General features: G+C 39.5%; 1 protein-coding gene across 24 annotated transcripts in view; it reads left to right on the top strand.

Annotated features, from left to right (window-relative positions):
- Nucleotides 1-13,255, top strand: part of neb (nebulin) — a 69,445-nt gene that overhangs the window by 31,302 nt on the left and 24,888 nt on the right. For 21 of the 24 annotated variants that reach the window (XM_087829871.1, XM_087829891.1, XM_087829887.1 and 18 more), the window contains 34 exons: nt 212-316; nt 409-507; nt 637-738; nt 856-963; nt 1,062-1,373; nt 1,471-1,575; nt 1,675-1,779; nt 1,865-1,969; nt 2,072-2,179; nt 2,285-2,395; nt 4,193-4,390; nt 4,617-4,721; nt 4,807-4,911; nt 5,004-5,108; nt 5,205-5,312; nt 5,403-5,516; nt 5,690-5,887; nt 6,997-7,101; nt 7,226-7,330; nt 7,457-7,564; nt 7,684-7,791; nt 7,887-7,994; nt 8,089-8,193; nt 8,286-8,390; nt 8,475-8,573; nt 8,671-8,775; nt 8,909-9,013; nt 9,111-9,215; nt 9,421-9,525; nt 11,214-11,318; nt 11,422-11,526; nt 11,661-11,765; nt 11,908-12,012; nt 12,982-13,086. In XM_087829871.1, coding sequence (XP_087685997.1) covers nt 212-316; nt 409-507; nt 637-738; nt 856-963; nt 1,062-1,373; nt 1,471-1,575; nt 1,675-1,779; nt 1,865-1,969; nt 2,072-2,179; nt 2,285-2,395; nt 4,193-4,390; nt 4,617-4,721; nt 4,807-4,911; nt 5,004-5,108; nt 5,205-5,312; nt 5,403-5,516; nt 5,690-5,887; nt 6,997-7,101; nt 7,226-7,330; nt 7,457-7,564; nt 7,684-7,791; nt 7,887-7,994; nt 8,089-8,193; nt 8,286-8,390; nt 8,475-8,573; nt 8,671-8,775; nt 8,909-9,013; nt 9,111-9,215; nt 9,421-9,525; nt 11,214-11,318; nt 11,422-11,526; nt 11,661-11,765; nt 11,908-12,012; nt 12,982-13,086 — 3,981 coding nt within the window. Of the gene's footprint in view, nt 1-211; nt 317-408; nt 508-636; nt 739-855; nt 964-1,061; nt 1,374-1,470; nt 1,576-1,674; nt 1,780-1,864; nt 1,970-2,071; nt 2,180-2,284; nt 2,396-4,192; nt 4,391-4,616; nt 4,722-4,806; nt 4,912-5,003; nt 5,109-5,204; nt 5,313-5,402; nt 5,517-5,689; nt 5,888-6,996; nt 7,102-7,225; nt 7,331-7,456; nt 7,565-7,683; nt 7,792-7,886; nt 7,995-8,088; nt 8,194-8,285; nt 8,391-8,474; nt 8,574-8,670; nt 8,776-8,908; nt 9,014-9,110; nt 9,216-9,420; nt 9,526-11,213; nt 11,319-11,421; nt 11,527-11,660; nt 11,766-11,907; nt 12,013-12,380; nt 12,483-12,981; nt 13,087-13,255 lie in introns of all 24 variants that reach the window. The other 3 variants (XM_087829874.1, XM_087829889.1, XM_087829870.1) reach the window with 1 other exon arrangement.

Genomic DNA, 13,255 nt, shown 5'->3' with positions numbered 1-13,255 from the left:
TTTATTAAATGTGAATCCTTTTACTCGTTTTACTCATTCGGCAGCCAAATACACTTTTTACTTTCTGTTTTTACAGTGGATAAATACATTACGGTTTTCCCCCTAATACTATTGTTTTCACTCTTCAGTCCAGTTCATCCAGTTACAATGTTTCAACTTTTGTCCTATAGTGTACAGTTGCATAAATGATCTGCCTGCTTTCTTTTCTCAGGCTGTTTACAAAGCTGATATGGAGTGGATACGTGGATGTGGATGGATGCCACATGAGTCCGTAGAGGTGTTGAAGGTGAAGCATGCGCAGAAGATCCTGGCTGATGTAAGTTTGTACCTCACTAAGACTTAAAAACAAATAAAAAGTATGTGTATGCACACTGAATAGTTTTTTTTTCTCATTTCTTTCTTGTATAGAGAGGCTATCGGATCCAGTTGGATAAACAGCAATTCATGGTTCCAGCTGACAGAATTGACTTAGTCCGTGCCAGGAATGCTGCTGAAGTCCTGAATGAGGTGGGGATGATTGTCTGTCATCAAAAGGCTGCTTGGTTTTGACTTTTTGTTCTTAATGTGAACCGTGTGGCAAAATAATGCTAGTGGCAAATTCCAGGTAGCTGAATTTTGATCTCCCACTTTGCTCAGGCTAAATATCGTGAGGCCTGGCACCAGGACAAGACCAAGTACTCATTGGTGGACACACCATCTCTTGCCACAGCCAGAGAAGTGGCGAAGAATGTTCACCCGGTAAGACTGATGGCATATATGGCGCATTTTCTGCATATTTTATCTCAGCAAATTTCAGCCTTGTGCAGTTTTCCTGCTTTATTATTAGCAAAATAAGTGATACATCATCTTTTGTAGAAACTGTACACCAAAGAATGGGATAAGGTCAAAGCTACAGGATACTTCATGCCTGCAGATGCTGTACCAATCAAGCAGTGCATCCAGACATCTAAAGTGCAAAGCAAAGTAAGTAGTAGGATAAAATTTAATCAGGTTTGATTTAACTGACAACTTAATAATGTGGTAAAAATAAGTTCTTTCTTTTTTTTTTGCCTGTCTTGTAGCATAAATACCTGGAGGGATACCGTAAGCAGGTCGGTCACCACATCGGTGCTCGCAGCGTCCAAGACGACCCTCTGCTCATGCTGGCTCTGAACTCAGCCAAGATCGCCAGCGATGCTCTGTACAAGAAGGACTTCAACAAGTCCAAGACCAAGTTCAACCTGCCAGTGGACATGCTGCAGTTTGAACTGGCTAAGAAATGCCAGATGCAGGTCAACGACGACAACTACAGAACTCGCCTGCACCAGTGGACGTGCATGCCAGACTCCAACGATGTTATCCAGGCTCGCAAAGCCTATGATCTGCAAAGCGATGTAAAGCACATTTGTAACTATTAATCATATTGACGTAATAATCTGACAGAAACTTCTGTCTTGACTTCCTAACATGCATCTTGCTTTCGATCTCTAGAACGTCTATAAGGCAGATCTGGAATGGCTCCGAGGCTGTGGCTGGGTAGCAGCTGACTCTGTTGAACATGTGAAGGTCAAGAAGGCGCAGGAGATTCTCAATGATGTATGTTTACTGCATTACATTCAGCCTCTTTTTCAGTTGGTTTTTTTAATCACATGTTGAGTCATTGTGTCTTACCTCACTGCTCTGTTTTATTTACAGAGACTTTACAAGAAGAATGCCCAAGAAGGTTTTGGAAAATTCACCCTGGTTGTGGACCGGCCAGAGATCGTTTTGGCAAAGATTAATGCTGCCAATCTGAGTGATGTATGCAAAATCTAATATTTAAAATGACTCTCGATTGGAAAACCAGTGAGCAATGATCTGAAAAAAGTTTTTTTCTCTCTAATAGTTGAAGTACAAAGAGACTTTCAATGCAGAAAAGGGTCATTATATTGGCTCAGATGATACTCCTCAACTGGCCCATAGCAGGGAGGTGGCTAAGATCATCAGTGAGGTAACGTAAAAATAATAATCAAATCCTTTCTAGATTTCTAATTTATTCATTGTAAGTTCTGTGTTACATACATATATTTGCACATACCTTTTGTGGTTTTAGAAACTCTACAAATCAAACTGGGACGAGTCGAAGGCTACAAGCTACCAGCTGAACCATGAATACATCCCACTGGTCATCTCCAAGAAGAGCAGGGACATTGCTAGTGATGTGAGTGTCTTATATTTCTTTAGAACTGTGATAAGATTAAATCTAATAACATGATATATTTTATTCTTGCACTACTGCAATTTTTATCATTCTAAACACCATTAGGCAAAGTACAAGGATATCCACGAAAAGGCCAAAGGTCACTACATGGCTGGAACCCTGGTGGACTTCCCTGAAGTGATGCGCTGTGGACACCAGGAAAAGAACAAGGCACTGGTGAGATACTACAAAATATAGTATAGTATAAAAAACTACACCACTACACAATGCACTGAGAAATAAGAAACCATTAGTAACAACAGGCACTCAAAGAGGCAGTTCACTCTCTGGACAGTATTTACTGTTAAGGAAACAATGTTGTGTTTTGTATCTAATAATTTGGTTTTCTGTGTTGTTTTTAAATATACTCTAAGAACTTTGTAGTGCAGTAAAATTCAAATAAAGGGAGCATGACAGATGTTAATGTTTTGACTATATAAACATTATGTAGGAACAATATGAAGTTATTATATAGTACTATGATACTCATAGTACTATACAACGCATATTATGAAGCGCCTTGAGGCGACATTTGTTGTGATTTGGCGCTATATAAATAAAATTGAATTGAATTGAATATTATATCATTAAAAGATATAACAGATTTTGGGGCCCACCTGCAAGAAAGGCAGATGTGAAATGTAAAAGTGAGGTCAGAGCTCAAATGTGACGTGATAACTGGATACAGATTTTAATGTAATATTCAGAATCCAGATACAACAGTATAATTTCCTAAATGTTGACAATACAAACAAAGGCAGCAGAATTTTTATGCAAAGTTTTAAAATAAAAGAGCTTCTACAAAAATTTGACTACATATATACATGAAAACTTGATGATTTTTTAAGTTGTTTTTTCTCTTGTTATTTCAATCATATTTGCATGTCCGAAATAAAATTCTATCTATCTATCTCTCTATCTATCTATATCTCTATATCTATCTATCTATATCTCTATCTATATCTCTATCTATATCTATATCTCTATATCTCTATATCTCTATCTATCTATCTCTATATCTCTATCTATCTATCTCTATATCTCTATCTATCTATCTATCTATCTATCTCTCTATCTATATCTCTATCTCTCTATCTATCTATCTCTCTATATCTCTATCTCTCTATATCTCTATCTATCTATCTCTCTATATCTCTATATCTCTATCTATCTATCTATCTCTCTTGCTATCTCTCTTGCTATCTCTCTTGCTATCTCTCTTGCTATCTCTCTTGCTATCTCACTATATGTCTGAAACATAACCTCCTCAGCAGAGGTAATAAAACACATTAGACAGAAGGATAGCAGCAAGACTGAAAGGGAAGGTTTACAAGACAGCAGTGAGGCCTGCTGTGATGTAGGATTTGGAGAATGGTGACGCTGATGGATAGATGGAAAAAAAATGAATATATTAGGGGAACAGCTCTAGTCGCGAGGCAAGGCTGAGATGGTTTGGCTACGTGCCGATAAGGGACAGTACATATGATGGAGCTGCCGAGCAGGAGGAAAAGAGGAAGACCTCAGAGGAGGTTCATGTTGTAGTGAGGGAGGACATGCAGTAAGTCGGTGTGACAGAGGAGGATACTGGGGACAAGGTAAGATGGAGTCAGATGATCCGCTGTGACGATACCTAAAGGGAGTAGCTGAAAGAAAAACATGGTGATTAATAAAATATGTTAGATGCCACTATATGTGTATCACAAGTATGTAGAATCAATAAGTCTCAATGTATTCATTTTATTTTAGAGATCATAGACTGCATATAAGAATAGAGAAGGGGGCGGTTGTGTGAATTGGTAATTAATTATTATTGTTTCTAACTCATCCTAAGGTCAATAGATATGTATCCTGACCGTTTATTTGTTTATTAAAGTGTTTTAGTTAAACTTATTTTTTAATACATGTAAACTTTATTTCAAATTAATCTCTTTTGCATCGCTAGTCAGTAACTTTCTATCGTGTGTGTCTAAACAGAGGGTCTACCAGAAGGACTACAATCAAACCAAAACCAAAATCCACATCCCATCTGACATCATCGCTAACCAGGTAGCTAAGCGGTGCCAGGACATGCTGAGTGATGTTCTTTACCGCACCTACCTGCACCAGTGGACTTGCCACCCCGAACAGGAGGACGCCATCCGTGCCCGCAAGACCAACGAAATCCTCAGCGATGTAGGTCCTTCTTCTGTGCACGTCTGCCGCCTGGTTGTGCCTGATTGTTGCGCGAGATCCCGTACAAACTTGTATTACATGAAGCATTATCTAGACGTTATACAAAATCTTTTATATCTTTGTATTTATATAAACGCGAGAAAGGTTATTTCATGTCCCACATTAATAGATGTTTCTATCTGCAAGCAAATATATAATGTTGTCCGGGTTTATTGTTATTTGATAGGTGTTCTATAAGGATGACCTGAACTGGATGAAGGGTATTGGTTGCTACGTTTGGGACACACCAGAGATTCTTCGTGCCAAGAAGTCCTATGAGCTGCAAAGTGATGTGAGTAAAAACACAGGATTTATGGGGATTTGGATTTTTTCTATTTGTGTTTGATAATGTACTTATGTTATATGTTCCCGTATAGCTTAAATACAGAGAGACCGCCAAGAAGGAGTTCAACAATTACTCCATTGTGACAGACACCCCGTCTTACGTGACTGCTGTCCTGGGCCACACCTGGGCCAGCGAGGTGAGTGAGCTGCACTTTTAAAAGCTACAAAAATTAGTGTTTCAGTTTTGAACTCATACTGAGTGGATTAATGAAACATTTATCACTGACAGCTCAACTACAGAGAGGCGTATCGTAAGGAGAAGCACCTCTACACCACGGTTCTGGATACCCACGATTACGTCAGATGCCAAAACTTCAAATACATTTTCAGCAACGTAAGTGGAGATCCAGTAAAAATGTCTGTCCTCCTGTCACTGATAAGAAGTGATAGATATCTGTAAATGACACGTTCTGGCTTTTTCTATCAACAGAAAAACTACACTTCTACCTGGGACAAAATCAAAGCGAAGAGTTACCAGATTCCACATGACGCAAACGCTTTGCAGCACGCTAAACAGCAGAAGATTATTCTCAGCAATGTACGTTTCAATTTTTATTTCATATTATTGTTATGATGATGTTCAATTTCTGATCTTTACAAGGCAATATGAATCCTCTCTACCGTTCAGGTGAAGTACAAGGAGGACTACGAGAAGTTCAAATCTCTCTACAGCCTGCCCAAGTCACTGGAGGACGATCCTGGAACTGCTCGTTGCGTCAAAGCTGGAAAACTCGTCCTAGATGTAAGCTCCATTTGTTTTGCCCGTACACCTTCCACATATTGACATTTCTCTTGATAAGCAAAAGAGCGGCTGTGTTGTTTGATTAGCTCTATATTACAAAAACATGCATCCCTGTGTAGATTTTATTGTGCATATGACAGCTGAAAGAACCACCTGTTTTTCCATCATTGCAGCGTCTGTACAAGGAGAACTATGAGAAAACCAAGGCCAAGAACCACATCCCCCCAGACATGCTGGATATCCTGTCTGCCCGCAGTACCCAGAATGCCGTCAGCGAGATCAACTACCGCAAGCATCTGCACCAGTGGATTTGCATGCCTGACATGCAGGTGTACGTGCAGGCACGCAAAGTCAATGAACAGCTCAGCGACGTAAGTAGCAGTCCTCAGCTTTGATATTCTGTACTTGTTATTACTTATTTTATCAGCTCTATCATTCTCTGTGCTATGATCCTATATGTTTACATTAGGGATGCAACGATACCAATTTTTTCAAACCGATACGATACCGATACTTGGATCTGAGTACTTGCCGATACAGAGTACAAAAACCAATACTTCTACCACACACACACACACAAATGCAATGAATTAGAAGACAGGTTTTATTTTATTCTCTGCCGATAAAAAATAAAATCTTAATAAAAATGACCACAAAAAAATTCAAGTGAAAAATAAGCACTTCTGTTAAATTATTGCAGAGTCTCCACATTGTAATTTAACAAAATATCACTGAACTATTGGCACTGTCCCGAGCTTCTGTTTATTTATTATATTTCATATCGCAGCTCGAGTATGCTGAGAAGACGGTGCAATCCTATGTTTTCCACGACCGGCATTGGCTGGTCATCCAGAGCGATAAAATGAGTCAGAGCCTCTGTTATTTTAACTGCCCGTGGATTTTCTCTTGACATTTTTCTTCGCTTTTCCAAAACCTGAGTTAAAGTTGGCTGTTCCACACTGCTGACATTTTGTTTAGCCTAGCTACAGCAGCCTCCAGTTTCTCTTTTTTTATCTGGAGTCACCAGTCTCACTCGCTTAACCCTGTGCCTGTTTAGTGCGGGATGTCCCCCTAGTGGCCAATCTACAAAACTACAACAGAAATTACAAGCCACCCTCTGATTAATGAAATAAGTTAGTATCGGTTCATGGTATCGGTTAACTTTTACGAGTATGAATACACACAAATTTTACAGTATCGGCCCCGATACCCGATACCAGTATAGGTATCGGTGCATCCCTAGTTTACATTTTATATTTTTTCTCATTTTATTTGTTTTTGTTTTTAATTTTTGTGAGAATATTGAAAATCAGTTAAACCACACTGAGTTTTTTCTATTCCTTTTTTGTTTATTTCTTAAAAAATATGAAAGTTCAGGATGTTTTGTTGCCTTATTGCATGTAAAAGAAATCAAATAGCTACATTCTTGAATCCTATGCACTGAAACTAATTTCAACCACAACATTTTACCTCTCCCCAGATCTTCTACAAGGATGATCTGAACTGGCTCAAAGGTATTGGTTGCTATGCCTGGGACACACCAGAGATCCTCCGCGTCAAGCACGCTGGTAATCTTCAGAGTGAGGTTAGCCCAAGCAACACACTCATCCTCCATCCTCTTCATTGTTTTACATTTCTAACTTTAGTTCATCTCCTTTATAAGGATTTTGTCCTGACAAATGATTGCTCTGCTTCATTTTTGATTCTAGAACAAGTACAGAGTCAAAGGCAAAGATGCTTTCAAAGAATATTCAGTGGTGACGGAGACTCCCGTGTACGAGACCGCCAAGCAGAACGCTCAGAACCTGAGTGACGTAAGGGATTTTATTGTCTTAGTTTCATGCTAGCTCAGTAGTTTGTTAACACTTTCTTTGTACATTACAAACGAAAAGAAGTAAGATCGCAAATCTCATCTTTTTTTTCTCCATTTGTTTTCCCAGCTGCACTACCGCTACGATTACAACGCCAATATCAAGGGCACCAACACCGCTCCTGCTGTTACCATTGAAACAGAAAGAGCCCGTCTGGCCAACTACATCCAGAGTGATGTAAGATAACGTTTCTTCATATTCAGTGTGATTGTTTAACAATTATTATCATATATTGTACAGTATCAATATTTAAAACTTTTAACAACATCTTCTCTCATCACGTGTGTTCTTCTTAGAACTGGTACAAAGAAGCTAACAAGAGCTTCATGCCAACTGGTTATTCACTGCCTCATGACACCCCCCTCATCAAGCAGGTTAAGTTGAACACTGTCGTCTCCAGCAATGTAAGTCAAACACACGCTTGGGCAGAACTGAACTTTTTCATTTTTACGGTAATTTGATGTCTCTGAATGACACAATTGTGTTTTTATCCTTGCAGGTGAAATACAAGGCGGTCTATGAGATGGTGAAGGCTAAAGGCTACACTCTTCACCCAGAGGGTGTCAACTTTGTCAATGCAAGGAATGCTAACAAGATCACCAATGAAGTAAGATGACACACTTAAGCCAGACCCACTGTTGTAGATTAATGTTTCATTTCCTTGTGATGGATGTTAAATGCTGTGTTTCTTGCTCCTCCAGCGTCTGTATCGTGAGACTTACCACAAGCAAAAGGACAAGATCCACACAACCTATGACACTCCTGATATTAAACAAGTCAAGATGAACCAGGAGCACCTCAGTGACGTACGGACACCTACAGATTACAACATTCATGTCCTTTTTTAAAAAAGATTCATGTCGTAAGATGGACTCTTTTTGTTCCCTTCTTACCCTAGTTGTGCTACAAAGAGAAATACAACAACAGCAGAGGCCAGCTGATATCGTTGCCCATAACGCCTGAGCTCATGCACTGCCGCCACGTCAATGAGATCACCAGCGATGTATGTAAAGAATAAAATGAAAACAAAACCTCTACAAGGTGGAGTTTGAAGATGTTTTTTTTAAATAATTTTTTGTGTTTTTAGCTGAGATACAAAGAGGACCTGATGTGGATGACAGGCATTGGCTGCTTCTTGTATAACACCCCAGAGATGGTCCGTATCCGCAACGTCACCAAATGCAGGGTACGTCTTTTCGGATAGAATGGGTTCCTATTTTTAATTTCCAATGCATATTCAGGCATCTGCATCATTCATATTAACTATTTTTTCTCTCTTATAGGTGGACTATCCAGTGGAAGCTAAGAAGAACCTTGCTAAATTCTCCGTGGTCCTGGACACGCCTGAGTATAAGCGTGTGACTGAGCTGAAGACGCACATGAGCAACGTGAGTTGGTTTCCTAAATGTGCTTCCTCGTATTATAGCTTCATGTGATCTGGTTTCCAAACAAAAATGAGCTTGCAGTATATTCTAAAAAACAAAAGCCACACGTTTTGACATTCGCTCTGTCTCTTTCCAGCTGATCTACAAAGCTCAGAGCAAGCAGGACATGGCCAAAGTCACCACAACTGCAGACTCCGTGGACATCCGGCGAGTCAAGTGGGCCCAGCAGCTGGTTAACCAGGCAAGCTCAAATAAACAGCACGAATAACTGAATCTATTATATGTATGTGTGTGTCTTTCCTGATAATCTAATCAATATTTTTTCCCTTCTGCTACAGTTCCAGTACGTCGATCTGGCTGCCAAACAAAGAGCTCATTTCACTCCAGAAATCAATACTCCAAATATGGGCCATGCTAGAAAAATGAAAGTGTTCTACAGTGATGTAAGTCTGACCCTTTGTTCTCATTTAATGCCGCTGTCACTGAAACCTCAACCTAAAATTGTTTGTATTTAATTTTGTTTACACTATTTACCGTAGCTGATTTCTATATACTCTTATACTTTGCCAAAATAATTGAAATTACAGCAATTGCAGTCTCCTCTGAAGCCAATTTCTAAGGTGTTGTCTCAATCGTTTCTTCCCTTAGAACAAATACAAAGAACAGTATGAGAAGATGAAACACCGGTACACTGCCATTGCTGACACACCTCTCCTGATCCGTGCCAAGAAGTCCTACCTGCAGTCCAGTGATGTGAGTTTGCTCATTTAGGAAACTTGTGATTTAGTTTGAAACTAGAGATGGCACGATACCACTTTTTTATGTCCGATACCGATATCATAAATTTGGATATCTGCCGATACCGATATGAATCCGATATAGTGTGTTTTTTAATCAATAAAACTGTTTTTTTAATATCTTGCTGCATTTTGTATAAGTTCATACTCAAGTTTAAATAAACGACAACACTAAAGCTATTCTGTTATACCTGTATGTAAAAAAAACAAAAAAAAAAACCACACTGCACCCAAAATATTTCATAGTTCAGCAACACTGATCAATCTAATAAACTTAAACCTGCTCCATCCTCCCTATTCTGGTATTTTAAAGAGTACTTAGCAGAAATATTAAGCAACCTAACTAATAGGGTTGCAAACTCCCAGCAAAAAAAAAAAACAGGGAACCACCCCCCACCCTCCACCTCATGATGCTTAATCGACGTAATCAACTTTAATTTGATGTAGGTTGGAAAAAAATTGCACAAAAATAATTTTTTTTTCAAGAATAATTCAATAGATTCAACATCTTTCTTCAACAGAACTGCAGACTGCACAGATGGTATCTTCCCAAAGGAAAAAGTACTACAGCTTACTAGGGTATATTAGACTTAACAGTTACTATATACAGTAATGGACTTCTATATATTTTACATCAGATTAAAACTTTGGTTGTAAGATTCAGATAATTATTTATTAAAAGCTCGACATTTTAAATGAGAATAAGAAAGAAAAGTATGTCTTTGTGCCCCCTTTTCCCTGTTCATGCCCTATCGGCCCCCCTGGCTAAACTTTGCTAGATCCGCCCCTGCACAGTTACGTCAGCTACGTAGAAAAAGATCCTGGTGTAGAAAGTAATATTAAATAAATTCTAGCAACAGCTTATCAAGCTTAAACGTGCTGCTGTTGTTCAGCCGCTGGTTTTGTCTTTCTGGTGCAAAGTGGGCCAAAAACAAAGAAGAGAGACGGACTCGCAACAGAAAAGCCGATCAGCTGATCATTGATCAGTTTCACGATTGAAGTAGCAGCAAGAGAGAGAGAGAGAAAGGCAGTCGCTCCATATATCGCTCGTTAAGCTCAACGTGGGAATGCTTTACAAACATTCAGAGATGAACTTACACACTTGCTTTACTTCTCTCTGGGAAAACTTCCTCGGAGATGAAATGCTGGTTTGGTAGCGAGACTACAAATACACACAGCCGCTCTATCACGTGATGCACACTGCTGCGACATGCTACGGTTATGAGCCGAGTTACACCGTGTAGCAAGTTTTGTGAGGTGCTTTTTTGATATTTAATGGATCGGATTACATTTTTTATTTCTCTCCGATATCCGATCCAGTAATTTAGGTCAGTATCGGACCGATACCGATATGTAATATCAGATCGGTCCATCTCTGTTTGAAACTGTTATGCATTCAGGAATTACAGGAGTCAGACTGTTTGTTAATGATTTTTCCACTGAAAACAGTCAAATTTAAGAGATTTCATTAACTAATAGTGAATTTTATCCCATGTCAAAATATAAATATTCTTTATCTGTTTATCTGATTTTACCCTTTTACCACCAATACTGTACAAGTCAGTGTAAAATTGTAGATGCTATAAATCACATTATGTGTGTTTGATGAATATATATGACACGTTTTCAACTTCGTTTCTTCAGCTGCGCTACAAAGAAACCTTTGAGCTTTCCAAGGGACACTACCACACAGTCAAGGATGCTCTGGACATCACTTACCATCGCAGGGTCACTGATGACATCAGCGAGGTCGGCAGTTGAAATTATCTGGCTCATTGTTAACTATAAATGTCTTTATAAATGTTTTGAGCTTTTGCATCTCCATCTACTGTTTTTTTTCTTCTCTTATCAGGTTAAATACAGAGAGAAGTACATTAGCACTCTGGGGACCTGGAAGTCCATCCCCGATCGTCCCGAACTCTTCTTCAGCAGGATTGTCGGCGGTAACGTTAGTGACGTGAGTACTCGTGACTTTATTCACCCTGTGGTAAAATGTTTACAGTTCATTAAAGAGTATTCAGTACAATGAGCGCTGAGACACTACACAACATTTCAATTAAATTTAATCTCATTTTATGTGTTTTTTTTTAGGTCAGGTATAAGGAGGACCTGGATTGGCTGAAGGGTATTGGCTGCTTTGTATGGGACACACCTGAGCTGGTGCAGGCTGAGAGGAACAAGGCGCTCTACAGTGAGGTAAAGCATCAGTGACATTAAGCTTCATTTTTATTTATATGGCACCTGTTTATGATTTGCAGTATCGTTATATGCATGCATCTTTATCAGTGAGGTAGAGTTTCTGTATCTTCTTAATAAAAGTTGTATTGTTTGTCTGCAGAGACTGTACAAAGCCTCCTTTGAGAAGAACAGAGGCAACTTCAAGTATACCAGCGACACTCCATTCTTCCAAGCCGCCAAGCAAGCCTCCGTTCTCATAAACGATGTGAGTCCCGTCATTCTTTAACCTCCAGCAATAATTAAAAATTGGATTTCGTTTGTTAACGCATTTGTAAATCAAATGAAACAGTTAACCACATTTCTATTTTTCTGTGCTTCTCTATTGGACTCTCAGCGTGGAGGTAAAAAAAACAGGAATTCACTGTAATATTTTATAATTGCCTACACTGTTTATCACTGACTGTTTTTGCTTTTACCCTTAAAGTCAAGTGTTTAAAATGTTTCCCTTTGTTCTTTACATCAGTCAGTTTTTACCTTCCTTAAATTCTTAAAATGTTTCATCCACGTGACGCGAGATGAAACATTTTGTTCTCTGGGGACTTCTTTTTAACTACCTTCTGACACTTTGAGCAGAGGGCTTACAGAGCCCAGTATGAGAAGACCAAGGATAAGTTCACCATAACTTCAGATGATCCTAGATATCAACTGGCCAGGGAGAACAGGAAGATGAGCCAGGTAAACGCCCCGGTCACGTTGTACCACCGGCCTGCCACCTCCGGTCTGGTCGCCGAAGAGCCCTGACACGGTGCATGAGGTTGTCAGCAGGACTGCTGATGGTGGCCATCGCATGGCATTTATAGACCTCCCAACTCAAAAAAATTCTTTCCCTTTTGTATCAGTTTCTTCATTTTGTCCCACACAGGTTGCTGTTGAACTGCCACTCAAACAGCAGCTGGAATGTTGAGTGAATGCAGTGTTGTCCTTCATCTGCTCCATCAGAAGTGACAGTTTAATCACTAGCACAGTAACAATTCAATCCACTGAGCCGATCGTCTCACACTCGCTGTAGATGATCATCCCTGTCACTCTGAGGGCACAGATAAGGACAGACAGCACCATCGTCACACTTGGATCCAGAGTCCTCCCCCATGTTACTGCTGTTTTCCTTTTGTGTCCTCAACTATGGCATGCTGTGTGTGTGTGTATATGTGTATGTCATTGTGTATGTGGACAGAAAATGTATAAATCCAGAGCAAAGGATCTACTAAAGGGTGGCTGCAATGAGCTACACCGCCCTGACATCCTCACAGCCCTTTACCAGACCACTACGGGCAGTAAGGTAAACAAAGAGAGAAGGGAAGCATGATAACTCTGATCTCTGTCCACAAACAGGCACAAAATAGACCATGTGTTATATATCATAAGACTCAAGTCATAGATGGAGGTGACTTTGTTCCTCCCTGCTGTTTGTGGACAAGGTCTTATCACATAAAATCCCCATCCTGCAG

Source organism: Neolamprologus brichardi, chromosome 16 (genome assembly GCF_056152115.1).
Source record: "Neolamprologus brichardi isolate AB-2024 chromosome 16, ASM5615211v1, whole genome shotgun sequence".
Lineage (NCBI taxonomy): Eukaryota > Metazoa > Chordata > Actinopteri > Cichliformes > Cichlidae > Neolamprologus > Neolamprologus brichardi.
Note: the sequence above shows the minus strand (reverse complement) of the source record. Positions and strands in the feature narration are given on the sequence as shown.